General features: G+C 37.2%; 1 protein-coding gene across 2 annotated transcripts in view; it reads left to right on the top strand.

Moving 5' to 3' along the window:
• The window catches only part of TRIM33 (tripartite motif containing 33), a 115,764-nt gene that overhangs the window by 39,839 nt on the left and 62,636 nt on the right, over positions 1-13,289 (top strand). For both annotated transcript variants that reach the window (XM_058538857.1, XM_058538856.1), the window contains exons 2-4: positions 7,919-8,037; positions 8,448-8,592; positions 8,753-8,885. In XM_058538857.1, the coding sequence (XP_058394840.1) occupies positions 7,919-8,037; positions 8,448-8,592; positions 8,753-8,885 (397 nt within the window). The remainder of the gene's footprint in view (positions 1-7,918; positions 8,038-8,447; positions 8,593-8,752; positions 8,886-13,289) is intronic.

The raw sequence follows: 13,289 nt of genomic DNA, 5'->3' as shown, positions 1-13,289 counted from the left end.
CAGAGCAGTTAAGTTTACGTGCTCCGCTTCAGCAGCCTGAGGTTCACCGGTTTGGATCCTGGGCGCGGACCTATGCCCCATTCATCAAGCCATGCTGAGGCGGCGTCCCACATAGAGCAACTAGAAGGTTGTACAACTATGACATACAACTATCTACTGGAGCTTTTGGGGGAAAAAAGGAGGAAGATTAGCAACAGATGTCTTAGGGCCAATCTTCTTCAAAAGAAAGAAACTAGGGCTGAATAAAAAGATTGTTAGGACATGCCAAAAGTCAACTGACGTTTAAGGATAGTATGTAATTCTAAAAGTAAATTGGTACTGTGATGACAAGTTAATCATAGTGGTTAATGGAAAAAGTAGTTGATCCCTGTTTGATTCTCATTTATTTCAGTTATACATATGTGTTTGTGTACTGGCTTTTGATATAAAATGTACTTATTGTGATTTGCAGTTGAAAATGTTTGAAAGCTGTCTCCTAAATCTGAGAACTCCCTTTCTTCTGCTTGACCCGTAAATATGGTAGACTCCCCTTGTCTGCGGGTTTCACATCTGTGAATTCAACCAACCTGGCGGTATTCGTTGTTCTGTGCCATTTTATAGAAGGGACTTGAGCATCCGCAGATTTTGGTATCCACAGGCGTTCCAGAAACCAATCCCCTGTGGATAACCAGTGACAACGGTATTGGTGTTCCGGAGGGTACTGTCCTTTGTCCTGTTCTCTCTCACTAATCATAACTGTGCTTCAGATTTGAACTACTCGTATTGCTAGTGGTACTCTCCACACTCCTCAGCTCCAGAACCTATGTTAGTTAAACATAGTCTATACCAAACTATTATTAGATTCTGGCTAAAGTTACTATTCCCTCATTTTTTTTTTTTGGTGAGGAAGATCAGCCCTGAGCTAACATCCAGTGCCAGTCTTCCTCTTTTTTAGCCGAGGAAGATTGGCCCTGTGCTAACATCTGTGCCCATCTTCCTCTGCTTTATATGGGATGCCGCCACAGCATGGCTTGACAAGCACTGCGTCAGTGCGCACCTGGGATCCGAACCCATGAACCCTTGGGCCACCAAAGCGGAGCATGGGCACTTAACAGCTACGCCACCGGGCTGGCCCCTGTTCCCTCATTTTGAATAATTGCGTAGTTATCTGTGAATTACCTACGCCAGAAACTTGCAAATCATCTAAAATTTCTAATTCTTTCTTTGCTGTAACGGCTACTTCTCTGTCATTACACAGTAATTCATTAAGTCTATCAATTATGCCTCTAATTTATCCTCTATATTACTATTATGACTGCCTTAGTTTAGTTTCTTATTTTGTTACTAATGGACCAGCTTTTTAATTAGAGAGCTAGTTAAGCATAGGTTTCAAGAGCATGGGCTGTAGATTCAGACATAGTGGTTTCAGATCTTGCCCTCCACCCCATTTGTATTGTCATATGACCTTGGGAATGTTACTTGATCTCTCAACCTCAATTTCTTCACTTTTGAAGTGGGGATAGTAGTTGAACCTACTTTACAGAACTGTTATGAGGACTAAATGAACGAATACATATAAATTTCTCAATAAATACTAGCTGATCTTACAGTAAAACCTTGTATTAATGCAAACTTAGATGTAATTTGATCATGATTGTCTCCTGTCCTCCCCATAGACCTCATTCTCAAACAGGCAGGTTAAAATTCTTATGGAGGGGGCCAGCCCCATGGCCTAGTGGTTAAAGTTCCGCATGCTCTGCTTTGGCGGCCCGAGGTTCGTGAGTTTGGATCTCAGGCACAGACCTACTCCACTTGTCAGCCATGCTGTGGTGGTGACCCACATATAAAATAGAGGAAGATTGGCGTGGATGTTAGCTCAGGGCTAATCTTCCTCAAGCAAAAAAAGAGGAAGATTGGCAGCAGATGTGAGCTTAGGGTGAATCTTCTCAGCAAAAAAAAAAAAAAAAATTCTTACTGGGGTGAGGACAGAAGTACAGGGTAGCACAAGATTGGGTTGGGAAACATCAGACAAGGGATGTGGGGTGGCAGAGAGTCCCTCTGTCCCCAGTAGTCTCATGAGGCAATTTTTGTGAATTAAATTGAAAAAGTGGCGCCCACCACTAGAGATTCCTGGAATTCCTGTCGATATTTTAGAACAGTTGTTTCCAAAGTGTGGTCCCTAGAACAACACGTTCAGCATGGTACCAGACTATCAAGACTGGAAGTCTTAACTTACAGAAACTTGTTATTGGCCAGCTAAGAAAGCTTGCACAGTTATTTCACTTTCTAACAACTTGACTCTCTATTTTATGGGACTGAATTTTGAGGCCCTCACGTTTTGTCAAGGCAAGGCTTTACCTTATGTTTAATTGACATTTGTCTCTCGGTTTTCCTTTCAGGTTGTAATTAGAAGGATTTTTTTAAAGCTGAAGATTAATTATAATAGAACAGATCATTATAGTTTGGTATGTTAATTTCATGTTTTTTAACCTCCCAAATTAATATTTATATTCCTTATATATTTGCTTTTAGCTCATGCGTATTTAGATACCAACGTGTTGTATAGATGCCTTTGCTAATTATTTTTTGCATCTCATTTCTAAATATTTTTCCATATTCTTCAAGTAAATATTAGGTTGAACGGTATAAAATTGCCATATTTGCAGGTCATAAGTGGTCAGATTGTTGCAGTTTTATGTGGTTTAATGCTTTATTCGTTTCTATAGTAATGAGTAGTAGTGTTCTATGTGTGAAAATTTAATTTGTTCTTATTCTTGAATAATAATTTTATCAGGATACAGATTGCTAGGTTGACTGTTACTTTTTCATAAAGCTTTGAAGATATTATTCCTATTATTTTTGGCATTGTTTTTTACTGATGGGGTCTGCTGTCAGTCTGTCTTTTATTACTAGTAGTTATTAAGAGTTTTTTCTCTGTCTTTGCTATGTTTAGGTGTGGATTTATGTATTTTATTTATCCTACTCAGGACTTGGATTGCAATCCAAGGGCCCTTTTCCTCTGTTCAGAAATTCTCAGCCATTATCTCTTTAAATAGCGTCTCTACCTCATTTTCTTCATGAACTGCTATTTGACACATGCTGGCGTTTCTCATTCAGCTTTTTAGCTTTCTTAACTTCTCTTTTGTAGTTTCCATCTCTATCTCTGTGCTGAATTCTATGTGATTTCTTCGTATCTATCTTCTACCTTGATAATTTTCTTTTCAGTTATCTCTTGCTTAGTATTTAACTTGTGTTATAAGTTTATGCAAGATTAAATTTTTTTTCTCTTTGATCTACCCATTTTCATATATTCCTTTGTACTTTTATCTCTGAACATTTTACACATATTTGAAGTCTTTTTCAGACTGCTTTGTTTTGTGTGGTTTAGGTTGTTACTTTTTTGTTTATTGTGTTTGTTGACTCACTCTGATAGTATTGAGTTTCTTCATGTGCATTGTAGTTTTATTTATGAGCTTATCTTCAGTGGGAGTCTCACTTGTGCCCTGGGTTGGGAAGTGTTCTCATAAGATGTTTTGTGTTTGTGAGGTTCCAGACCAGCTTCCTTTTGTTGTTGTTGTTGTTGAATGAAGATGTGAATTCACCTAAATAGGAATCCCAGGAAGAGAAGTAGATATGAGGCAAAGATAGTGAATTCTGCTTTGTGGATGTTTTGTTTGGAGTTCTCAGTTGATTAAAGAGGAGATTTTAAATAAGAACTTAGGATAAAGAACAGAAGAGAAACGTTGACTTCAGCCTTGGGGAAGATGACCATTATGATGGACTGGATTCCTTGGGCTCCTTCTGGTTCGTAATGTATTTACTCCCAATTTTCCATTCAGTATTTCTGAAGTCTCAGGAAACTTGGCGCCAGGACATGAAGGTAGCAAGGCTGGAGGTTGCATCACTATATGAGCTTCCCCTAAGTCATCTAGCACTGCATAGATTACTGGCTTATTGTAAAACGGTATAACTCAGGAACAGCCAGATGGAAGAGATGCTTAGGCCAAGGTATGTGGGAAGGAGTGCAGAGCTTCCATGCTCTCTGAGCATGCCACTCTCCCCAAATCTCCATGAGTTCACCAACCCAGAAGCTCCCAGGCAAGCTTCTTCTTAGTTTCTTGACTTGTCCTTTCTGTGTACTATGCAGATAGTGTGAACTTTGGTTACATATCTATCCATGAAGCTTGTTTGGTGTTCTGACTTCCTGTGGATGACTTCAGGGCTGGTAAGGATTTTAGGTTGTAGGGCACGTAAGTCCTGCCCTGTAGCTCTATTGAGGGAGTTGAGTTTCACCTTTTAACCTTTGTCTTACTTCCTCTTCCCAACAGTGTGGTACTGATAACCCCTGTGGCCCACTTGCAGTAATGCCTTACCACTTGGGCTTTAAGTTACTTTTTTGTTTCTGGCACTTCAAAATTTTGCCTTGTTGGTTGCAGACTCAGTTATGTATTTTTTGAACTATACTTTAATTTGTTATATTTTAGCCATTTCTGTTTTTGAGTTGGGGGTCAGGTGGTCTTTCCACATTTGCTTAGTCATCCATCTTGAATGGAAGTCCACTAGTAAACTTAGTAAAACTAAATTTCATGTAACGTAACACTGTGGAGATAAACTAGTTTGTAGACTTGTGTATTTGGGCGTTTTATAAAGAGTCCCCTCGTCAAAATTGTACATTTTAGTAAACTGTCATTTAAAAGAAGTTAATCTAATAGGCATGAATGGGTCTCTCAGAACTTGAGCTTTGAAGCAATGAAATCAGTTCTAGGGATATTATGCATAAAACTAGTCAGTAGCTTGGGCTTAGAATTTTGGGTTTCAATTTTGTATAATAATCAAAACTCACCATAAGTAGCACTGAGTGATTGAGTCAGGAGCCCACTCATCTGATCTATATTTATTACAAGGGCATATTTACTCATAAACTCAAATGGGAAGTGACTCTCATTTTCAAAGCAAACATTTATGTAATTTTCAAATTTATAGATAAATATAGAAGCAAATAGCAAAAAGATGTCTAAAGAAACTTCAGACTCTTTTTTTCTTGACAGTAAGACACCTTGGCTGCGGGGTAATCTGTCAGACATAAGCAGTCAGCATAGGAATGGGGTTTGTTGATGTTTACAGACTTGAATTTATTCCCTTGTGACTTCTTTTGTGTCTGAAATTTCTGAATTCTGAGCTTCTCTGAAAATGTTTATGGCAAGTAAGTCTTTCTCACATGTATTCCCCCACTCCTTGTGTACTGTGCGTTGGGTTTCTTCTGCAATGTTCAGGTATCCTTTTACATCTATATTTCTTGAAATTGCTTGTATACTGATTTGTGTGCCTTGCGCTTTCTTCCACCTTAGTTTTTTTTGGATATTGTGCTTATCTTCTAAATTCCTTAATATTATTTTAATGGGGGTTTGGAGTGAGAAAAAGATAAATTTATGTTGTCATAAACTGTGATGTCAGCTTGCCAGATAAAGTGGAAATTTTAAGAATCTGAGAATCAGCTTATTGAGTTCAAAAAACAAAACACTCGATATGACTTGAATCAAATCATTCGTTTACACAGGTATAATGGATACTTTTATAATATTGAGTGTTTCTTGCTCAGAACAGAATGTGTCTTCTTTTTTGTATCCTTCAACAAAAATATTCCTTCATTTAGATGTTGCAAATTTCTTATTAACTTTCTCAATATTTTACATATATATAATTATACGTATATATAGACATTTTTCTTTCTTTTATAACCTCTTATTCTTTTTTTCTTTCATTTTTGAACCTTGTACCTGCTCTTCTTGGTTTGCATGCTGTTCCTTTTCTAGTAGAGTTGTGGGTCCCCAAGACACTCTGAGGCTCAGTGATTCTCTAGAAGGACTCACAAGATTCAGAAAAACTGTTATACTCAAGGTTGTGTTTTGTTATAGTGAAAGGATACAGATTAAAATTAGCCAAGAGAAAAAGATGCGTGGTGTAAAGCCTAGGAGAAAACTGGTGTAAGCTTTCAGGTGTCTCCTTTCAGGGGAGTTGCACAGGGACATGCTTAATTCTCCCAGTAACAATGTATAAGAATATGCAGGAGTATTGCCAACCAGGGAAGCTCACCTGAGCTTCCATGTCTAGGGTTTTATTCGGACATCAGTCATGTAGGGGTTCAGCCTCCAAGAAGTGACACCACCTACTTGGACTCCAGCTGCCCTCAGAGGTCAAGCTGAATACAGCGTGGCCCAAGGCCTCAGGCATACAAAAACACTCTTATCAGGCATAATATTCCAAGAGTTCAGAGGTCATGTCCCAGGAACCAGTCAAGGGCCAGTATTAAAAAGATAGACCTTCCTTAGGAATGTGCAGAGTTTGAGGAACCCAGGCCAGCCAAGTAAACTCTTTCTTGCACACTGTTAAATGCATGTTAATTCTTTAAGACCGTGTGTAAGTGTCACCTCTTCAGTGAAAACTCATCACTGTAAGAAGTTAGTTGGTTTCATATTTTTGCTCCTACAATTACTTATAATTATCTTCTTTGTAGTTGTGTTATACTGTTTCTTGAAAGGTTTTTAACTCATGCCATCTCAAATGTGAAAATATTTATATTCTTTGTCTCCTTTCTCACCATATTCTTTCTTCCTTTGATTAGAAAAGTTGTTTTTATGTATTTCCTTTGAACAAAATCTTTGTATGCATTTTATATTATAAAAATATTTTGTTTTCAAATATATAATTAAAATTTGATTTTGTTTTAACTATATATATGTCTATTGGGAGACTGACATTCCTACTTTTAGAACGACATTTTAATTGTTTTCATTTTCCATTAGAACTACTGTATAAGGTTCTGTAGTTTGTGTACTCACAACTCTTGGGGACTCTGTTTACATCCTGGTCAGTGCTTCCTATAGTTGTGCATGGTATAAAGTAAAAATTATATACTAGTCTTGAACCTTTCTTGACAGCAAGCATTGTGTCATTCATAGTATATCTTCAATTTTATGGCTGACACCTAGTAATCAGTTTGTTGTGTTGACTGTGGTGCTATTTTTTAGTTCTTAACTTTAACTTCCATATGTTACCTCAGCAGGTTTATCTGTTCTGTTAGATGCTAGAACGCTAGCAGGTGAAGGCACAGATGATCTTTCTTCCCACATTAGCATGAATTCAAGTAGTTCTGAACCAAGTCAGAATTTATAAGATGCTATGTATTTCTTTTGCTGCTGTAAGAACGTTGCCATAAACTTGGTGGCTTAAAACAACACACATTCTCTTATTGTTTTGGAGGCTTAAGTTTGAAATCAGTTTTACTGGTCTAGAGTCAGTGTCAGCAGGTCTGGTTTCTTCTGGAGGCTCTGAGGAGAGAATACATTTCCCTGTCTTTGTTCAGCTTATAGTGGGCACCTGTATTTCTTGGCTTGTGGCTCCATCTCCAAAGCGTATTACTCCAATCTCTGCTTCCATTATTAATTCCCTTCTTCTCTTCTGTAGTCTAATCTTCTTCTGTCTCCCTCTTAAAAAATCCCTTGTGATGACATTTAGGGCCTACCAAATAATCCAGGACAGCAGTCCCATCTCAAAAGCCTTAATTTAATCACATCTGTGAAGTCCCCTTTGCTGTATAAAGTGACACTGATGGGTTCCAAAGATTAGAACCTGGATATCTTTTGGGGCCATTGTTGAGCCAACCACATACTGTAATAAAGAAGCGCCTTTAGGTTTCATTTATTAATATTTTGCATATTAATGCTTGTTTTTGCTTCCTAAATAGGGTATCGTTTTTCCACAATAGAATAACTCAGTGGATTATTTCACTCATCTCTTAGTGCTCCTTTCTTTGGTCTTGTATATGACATATGACATATGTATATGACATATGAATGAGTAGTTTCCATATGGGCATCACGTGCAATTTCCTTATTTTTTCCTGAGGAATATTTCTTAATGTTATCATTTTATGTTTTAGTTGGCGTAATACGGTGCCCAGTATGCCGCCAAGAATGCAGACAGATAGACCTTGTGGATAATTATTTTGTGAAAGATACGTCTGAAGCTCCTAGCAGTTCTGATGAGAAATCAGAACAGGTATGCTTCTCAATTTTTCTTTATATTCCTATCTTGATATCAAAATGTAAATTATAAGAAAAACATGTTTGGATAGTTACATAATTTAGGGTAGTTCTGCTATAATTCCATCTTTCAAATTGAAAATAAAGGATATCTTTATTCTACACCCTCAGACCTGGTTAAATGAGACAAAAAGTCATTACTTAAAAATTCAAATCTTATACAGATTTTGTGTTCTTACTCTTAGATTTTTACCCATCTGAATGTTTGATCTAGAAGGAAAAGGATTTCGTTGAAGATAAATGGATAACAAAATTTTATTCTGGGTACAATGAATTTGAGAGCAAGTTAGAAATTTTTCACCTTTTTATTTTGTGGATCTATATTTTGTAAATTTAACGTAGATTAGTATTTATTTCCTCTTTTAGGTATGTACTAGTTGTGAAGACAATGCAAGTGCAGTTGGCTTTTGTGTAGAATGTGGAGAGTGGCTATGTAAGACATGTATTGAGGCACATCAGAGAGTCAAGTTCACTAAAGATCACTTGATCAGGAAGAAAGAAGATGTCTCAGGTAAGAGAGAAGCAGTTTTATTGATTACTATTAACCTCCCTCTTTTGCCCCTGTAGCATTTCTACTTATTCTTTATAAGCTTTGGATACCAATGTTGATGAGAATTTAGAAAGGCAAAAATTTTATTTAGTTTAAAAATATATGTTTTATTTTGCTACAGAGTCTGTTGGAGCATCTGGTCAACGCCCTGTTTTCTGTCCTGTACACAAACAAGAGCAGTTGAAACTTTTCTGTGAAACATGTGATAGACTGACATGTAGAGACTGTCAGCTATTGGAACACAAAGAACATAGGTACAGAAGTCATAATTGCTTAACAAGAAATATTATAAAAAGTTCATGTAAACTTAATTATTCTTCCTAAAGCAAATATTTATTCGATACTTTTGTTTGTTAGCATTTTAATTCTCAACTTTGTATATTTTATTTCTTAAAGCAAGATATGTTTTTGATAAATTGTTTAATGGTTTCCACGTTCATACCTAATTGTCTTATGAATGTTTGTTAAAAATGTATCATTACATGGGTTTGGGTTGATAAGAATGGAGTTGTATTATTTCTTTGTTTGCTATGTCTCTGGTTCAGATAATCTTTTTTCAAGTGTACTGTGGTATTTAGGCTATGGGCTGTCATCTAAAAGTAATATTCCCGTGGGTATGGTTAGCTGATATGCATTTTAATATCTAAGCGTAAATATACTGATTTCATGTTAGATATACAATTTGCAGAAAAACTAGGGATTTATGATCATCTAAGTAAGCATAATTACTAATTCTTTAATACATAACTTAATATTTCAACCCTGTTTTACCCTCAGAATTTAGTAGTATTCCTTATCACCAGTCTTTTACTTTTGAACTGTTGTGGAAACATACTGAAATTTTTAGTCAGGTGTATAACAGAATTCTCCAGTAAATTTCCTGGTTTCTGTGGCATCTGTTTATTACAATTAAAAAGATGGTCTTGCCTGCCTGTAGTCCAACATTTTCTAAGGGTTGTTCTTATGACAGTTTTGCAAAATTGATGGAATAGGTTTTATGAATCTCCTGCCAAAAGAGGGTAGGTTAAGTTAGATTAACCACACTTAGATGAGTTTCTTAACTGTAGGGTATCTTAGAGCTTTTAATTCATTAGATTCATTGGAATTCATTAGAATCCTCTTAAAGAGGAGATACATTAATCCTAATCACTAACAATTATTGCATCTGTAGTTTGTGTTAGGCACTTTTCTGAATGCTGCATGTTCGTTTAATTCACGCCAATTGCCCATGAAGTGTTGATACTGCTATCATGACTGTTTTTTTTTAAATATTATTTTTTATTCTTTTTTTTAAATAATTTTTTTATTATTATTTATTTATTTTTTCCCCCAAAGCCCCAGTATATAGTTGCATGTCATAGCTGCACATCCTTCTAGTTGCTGTATGTGGCTGTTTTAACGGTGAGGGAGCCTGCTTACAGAAGGTGTTAGTAATCTGTAAAAGGTCTCACCATAAGTGATAGAGCCAGGATTTGAACACAGGCAGCTGGACTCCAGATGTATTTTAGCCCATATTCTCGTTTTCTCCCATCTGGTATATAGAATATAGTATATATGGAATCTCTCAAACTTGACCACATAAAAGTAATGCTCTTTGTTCTTTTTCAAGGCACCTCTCACTGTTCATTTGTTTAGAAATGCTACTGTAAACTTTTGTATCCTTAATATGTTTCAAAATGTGTCATCGTAGCTGCAAGTTGGCTGCTAATGTTTTATATGAAGTGACTAGTCTTGTGGATGCCTTCACTTCTGGGCCAAATCTTACCATTGATTGTCTTGTAATAATCTCAGTCAGATATTACATTACCTTTCTCATGGCTGCAATGAGATCTTTGAGCACTTAGATTTCTTAGGGCTTTTTAAATTGATGGTGAAAAGCAAAGGGAAAGGAAGGTGGCATCCTTTTTCCCATGAAAGAATAGCTTCAACCACCCTTCCTCCAGAGTTTAACCACTATCCTTCCCTTTCCGTCACCATTTTCCTTTACCACTTATGACCAAGTCCTAATTATCTCTTGAATGTTTCCTCCCTTTTCTTTAGTTCACGCTTAATATTTTTTCTGGATAGACTGTTACAGAACCCATGTCATTGGACTTAAAGGCCTAGAATCCTGTTACTACAACACATTTACAACTGGTCTTCCTACTTTGAGATTTACCTTGTCAGATTCATTCTGTCCACATTGCTGCCAGGATTATTTTGCTCAAGTTTAGTTTCCCTCCATCTCCTTTTTTTTTTTTTTTTTTACACACCCTTCAAGTGGTCCCCCATAGTTGAAGTTTAAAGTGTTCGATATACTATGCATTATTGAGTCTTACCAGAGTATTTCTCTTCATCATCTGTATGAAGTTAGGAAACAGTCCACAAGAGTGATACCAACTTCAGAGTTCAGTAAAAACCCAAACAGGGGAAAACAGCATGCACTTCAGCTCATTGATATGATTTGTTATTACTTTCTTCAGTTAAAGTAGTGGTCTTCCAAACACGACGCTGTTCATTCTCTTTGGAACTGGCATCCGTAAGCCAAGCGGCTCTTCGTTGGTTAACAGAGAATTTTTCATAGGGTACCACCCATGTGTTCATAGGATTCATCAGCTCTTTGGGTGGTTCCAAGTCATACTTAGGAGAAAAGAGGCTTCCTGCTTATAAATATGATAAATACCTCTTTGTATCCTCCTGGTCACATGTTCTTGCACAAACCATTTCTATTTTTATGGAACTCTTGTGGGCATTGCCTTCCTTATTAGAGTGTTCATCACCCAAGACATTATGGATATTTCAGGTTTCAGGGTTATTTATTTCATTAAGTCATAGAGTCAGTCTCAATGCCCAACAGCAAGCTGGTAATTTTCTCTCAAATGGTATATATTTTACCGTGGCATCCAGAAATTTTCCGGTCCAAAATCCCAGAGGTTGCTGCTGAGTGGCACTCAGGCTTTTCCCACAAGCTCCAGTGTGCATAAGTACCTGTTGCCAACACTTCCAAAATTATGTCTGTGTGTGGATCATAGGGACCCAAAAGCATCGAGAGAGAGATACTGCTTATTGCAATTGAGACAAGGCGTACCTTTCTTCAGGTCCCCGTTCGAAAATGGCCTTCCTTTGGGTAGTTGTATTGATTAGTGCTAGTAATATTCCCAGATGTGGAATAAGTATCCTTCAGAATTCAAATATACCAACCAAATGTTGGGCTTCTTGTTCCGGGGGTAGGTGGTAAAGCAGTTTATTTTTCTTCAATTGTGGAATGTCAAGGGTGGCTCCTGCCTAGGTTATTCCTAAGAATTTCACCAGTTTGGGCAGGTGCTTGGATTTATTAACAGCCTCTGTTGGTCATATGTGTCTCCATTGCATTTAAGTCAGTCCTACCTTCGTCTTTACTTTCTGATATTATCACGATAACATCCATATAATGTATTGTTACACTCAGGACCTGCATCAAGTCTAAGTCCCTTCTAACCAAATTATACCAGTAAGCTGGTGAATTGAAATAACCCTGTGGCAATGTAGTAAACATAAATTGGGATCCTTCCACGTGAAGGAAAATTGTTGTTGGCTGTTTTTCAAGATCGAGGCAGAGAAAAAAACACTTGCAGCATCAGTCACTGAGTACCACTCTCCTTTATCTTGCTGTATATTTTTTTCTACTGTTGAAACCATATCGGGGCCTGCTGATGCTATGGTGGCACTACTTTATTCAAGCTTTAATAGTCTGCTGTTAGTCTTGATGAGCTATCCACTTTTTTCACCGGCTACACAGAGTTATTGTACAGAGAATTCATTGGTACCAGCACTCCAGCTTCTAATTTGTCATTAATGTGGTTATCTCTTTTTGTCTACCAGGTATCCTATGCTGTCTCAAATTAACAACTTTTGTGGGCTTGGACAGTTCTAGTGGTTCCCATTTAGCATGTCTAATCAAGACTGGACTTAAGGTGAATTTACGTTCCTTCTGTTTTACACTACCAGTAAGACATAATATCCATCCCAATAATACGTTCACGTAAAGGAGATGTAACCACTTCACGTAAAGTCTGTTCAGACATTCCAATTTTCATCCAAACTTTTACCTTAATCCTATCAACCATTACATTTCTTCCCAATCTAATCTTAGCTCCTGTTAGGACTTCAACAGGTTTTAGAATCATAGTGCATTAGGCTTCCATGTCAAGGAATCCCAGAAGTGTCTTTTATTCACCCCCTGGCTAGTGAATAGTGCCTTGGTTCTCCACCTGTGGGTTGAGACAGAAGACTCTGGCTCTCTTTTCAGTCTTTAGTTCGATTAATCCATGGAACAATCATCCCAGGCAACCTGAGGTCAGGTTTCTCATTGTCATCTTTGCCCTCTATCTTTTAAAATTTCTCCAAACTGGGATAAAGACAGCATACTTGTTTAGGACCCTTTAATGTTGGGGACCAGCAGTGGCTCCCATTAGTCAACCCAACCTCCAGTAGTGCTGCATTAAGACTTGTTTCAACTCTATCAATGTCTGCTTTATTCATCCCATTTTTTAATAGCCATCAAAAGATTTCCCTCCTGGAATAAATCCCTTGACTCTGCCCTTTGTCTTTTCCTGTTTTCTCATGAATCACTCTAATTTTCTTAGCATCTGTAAAGCCCATAAATGGAAGCTGAGACAGTAAATCAGATAAGCCTTCTC

Source organism: Diceros bicornis, chromosome 4, assembly GCF_020826845.1.
Source record: "Diceros bicornis minor isolate mBicDic1 chromosome 4, mDicBic1.mat.cur, whole genome shotgun sequence".
In the NCBI taxonomy this organism is placed as follows: Eukaryota; Metazoa; Chordata; class Mammalia; order Perissodactyla; family Rhinocerotidae; genus Diceros; species Diceros bicornis.
Note: the sequence above shows the minus strand (reverse complement) of the source record. Positions and strands in the feature narration are given on the sequence as shown.